General features: G+C 47.1%; 1 protein-coding gene across 1 annotated transcript in view; it reads right to left on the bottom strand.

Annotated features, from left to right (window-relative positions):
• Positions 1 to 281: 281 nt before the first annotated feature.
• LOC103913939 (chromosome unknown open reading frame, human C16orf91) overlaps positions 282 to 1,727 on the bottom strand; it is a 1,990-nt gene continuing 544 nt past the window's right edge. The window contains exon 2 of the mRNA XM_009320530.1: positions 282 to 1,721. Coding sequence (XP_009318805.1) covers positions 1,529 to 1,721 — 193 coding nt within the window. The 3' untranslated portion in view covers positions 282 to 1,528. The remainder of the gene's footprint in view (positions 1,722 to 1,727) is intronic.

Here is a 1,727-nt window from a genome sequence, read left to right as displayed (position 1 = left end):
GCAGCGCGGGCCCAGAGGGTGCCCGGGGGATGCCCGCGGGCCGCCGGCGCGCGGCCGTGGGCGAGCGTGTGTTCTTGGACACGGCGCACCCGCTGGAAGCGTCCGACTACGCAGTCCGTGTGCCTCGAGGCCTTGGAGGCTGTGCATTTTAGAGAGAGCACGCAGAGCTGCTTCAGCCAGCTTCAAGCCGACGGCCTTGCTCTCCACGCTTTTAACGACTAAATGCTGCAGGCACATGGTTTGTAAGTCTTCCAACACCTTAAAAGCAAGAGACTACGAGAACAGTTTTACAGGTATTCTTTATTAAACATCTATCGCATCGCCCGAAAACAAGGCACACACGAAGGGGCAGGTCTTTATTTCCTTAAACAAAGGAGTGCGTTGCTGGGCTCGTTGTTTTAATAGATAGGGGAGAAAGAAAGCTAGAGAAACAGGCGTTACGCCTTAGGTCAATATAAATAAAATCCAGGATCTCTCTTCTATTCGCCAGGACACCCCCTGCACGGACCTCACTTGCAGCATTCTACTGTAGTAAAAGTTGAATCCCAAGACAAATTAAGCCTTGTGACAGTACCAAACCAACAGTACTCATTTCCTAGGTATCACCTGGCCAAACTGCAGGGACTCTACAGTGAAACCAAAAGCCACGGTGCATGTTCTTCAGAGACTAAGCAGCAGTATTCGATGAACACAACACTAAGTCAGTTTTCTTGGTAGCTCCAGCATATCTTACTAGCTGCTGCCACATTTGGTTTTTTGGTTCATTTGGGGTTTTTGGTTTGGTTTTTGTTCTGTTTTTTAATTAGGAATTTTAATGGCACAAAAAAAGTTTTGCATTTTCACATCTGAAAGCTTAAACAAATGCCTCCAGCTTTGAAGGGAACTAAGTCATATTAGTAGCTTAGATTCTTCCTCCCCAAGAAAAGACTCCAGAGTATGCAAGTTTGAGTATCTATGAATCCGTAGGAAAAACTGGATACTACATTGTTCTAGTCCAGAAAGTGAGCACCGACTATGCATTAAGGGTTGAAGTAATTTCTACATTGTTTGGTAGAATTAAAAAAAAAAATCAGAACAGAAAAGAATCACACATTAATGAATCATACACTTACAGTCGCAAGTCGAACATACTCTGTGACTAGCAAAATGTCAAATGAAGGTCACCTTCAGCAGCAATTTTACAGACTTACAGCTTTGATATTTTAATACACGGTGCATCTAAGAAAAAAAATCCATGGAGGAGATGGGTTGTATAAAACGTATCTTCAAACGCAAGTGAATTTGCAATACAGCCTGCTCACCCCTACTGTGCAACTCAGGAAGAGACCGCTCCTTGCGCCACCAGGGTGAATTACTAAGCTAAGAGCGGCACAGAAGGCGGCAAGATACATGGAGTCACGCTTGCAAGATAAGGCTGCCGACCGGCAGGAAAAACAAGTTTTCCCATTAAAGTGTCAGTACAGCTTTTAACCAGGTGAATACCAGCAAACTTCTGGCAGTCCCTTCACTGCAGCCGGCACTCACGGCCTCATTTCTCCTTCCGCGGTTGCAGGGGAGCATTGCTTTTCTGGGCCGCATCCAAAGAGTCCACGGTCCGACCGGAGAAAACTGCTTCCAGTCGCTCATCGATCTCCGTTTTTTCCCTGAACGCACACCAGAGCAACAGCCCAGCGCACAGCAGGCTGACAGGCAGCACCTTCACCCACGGCCTCTCGTGGTCGCTCCCC

Source organism: Pygoscelis adeliae, unplaced genomic scaffold (genome assembly GCF_000699105.1).
Source record: "Pygoscelis adeliae isolate BGI_AS28 unplaced genomic scaffold, ASM69910v1 Scaffold173, whole genome shotgun sequence".
NCBI lineage: Eukaryota > Metazoa > Chordata > Aves > Sphenisciformes > Spheniscidae > Pygoscelis > Pygoscelis adeliae.
Note: the sequence above shows the minus strand (reverse complement) of the source record. Positions and strands in the feature narration are given on the sequence as shown.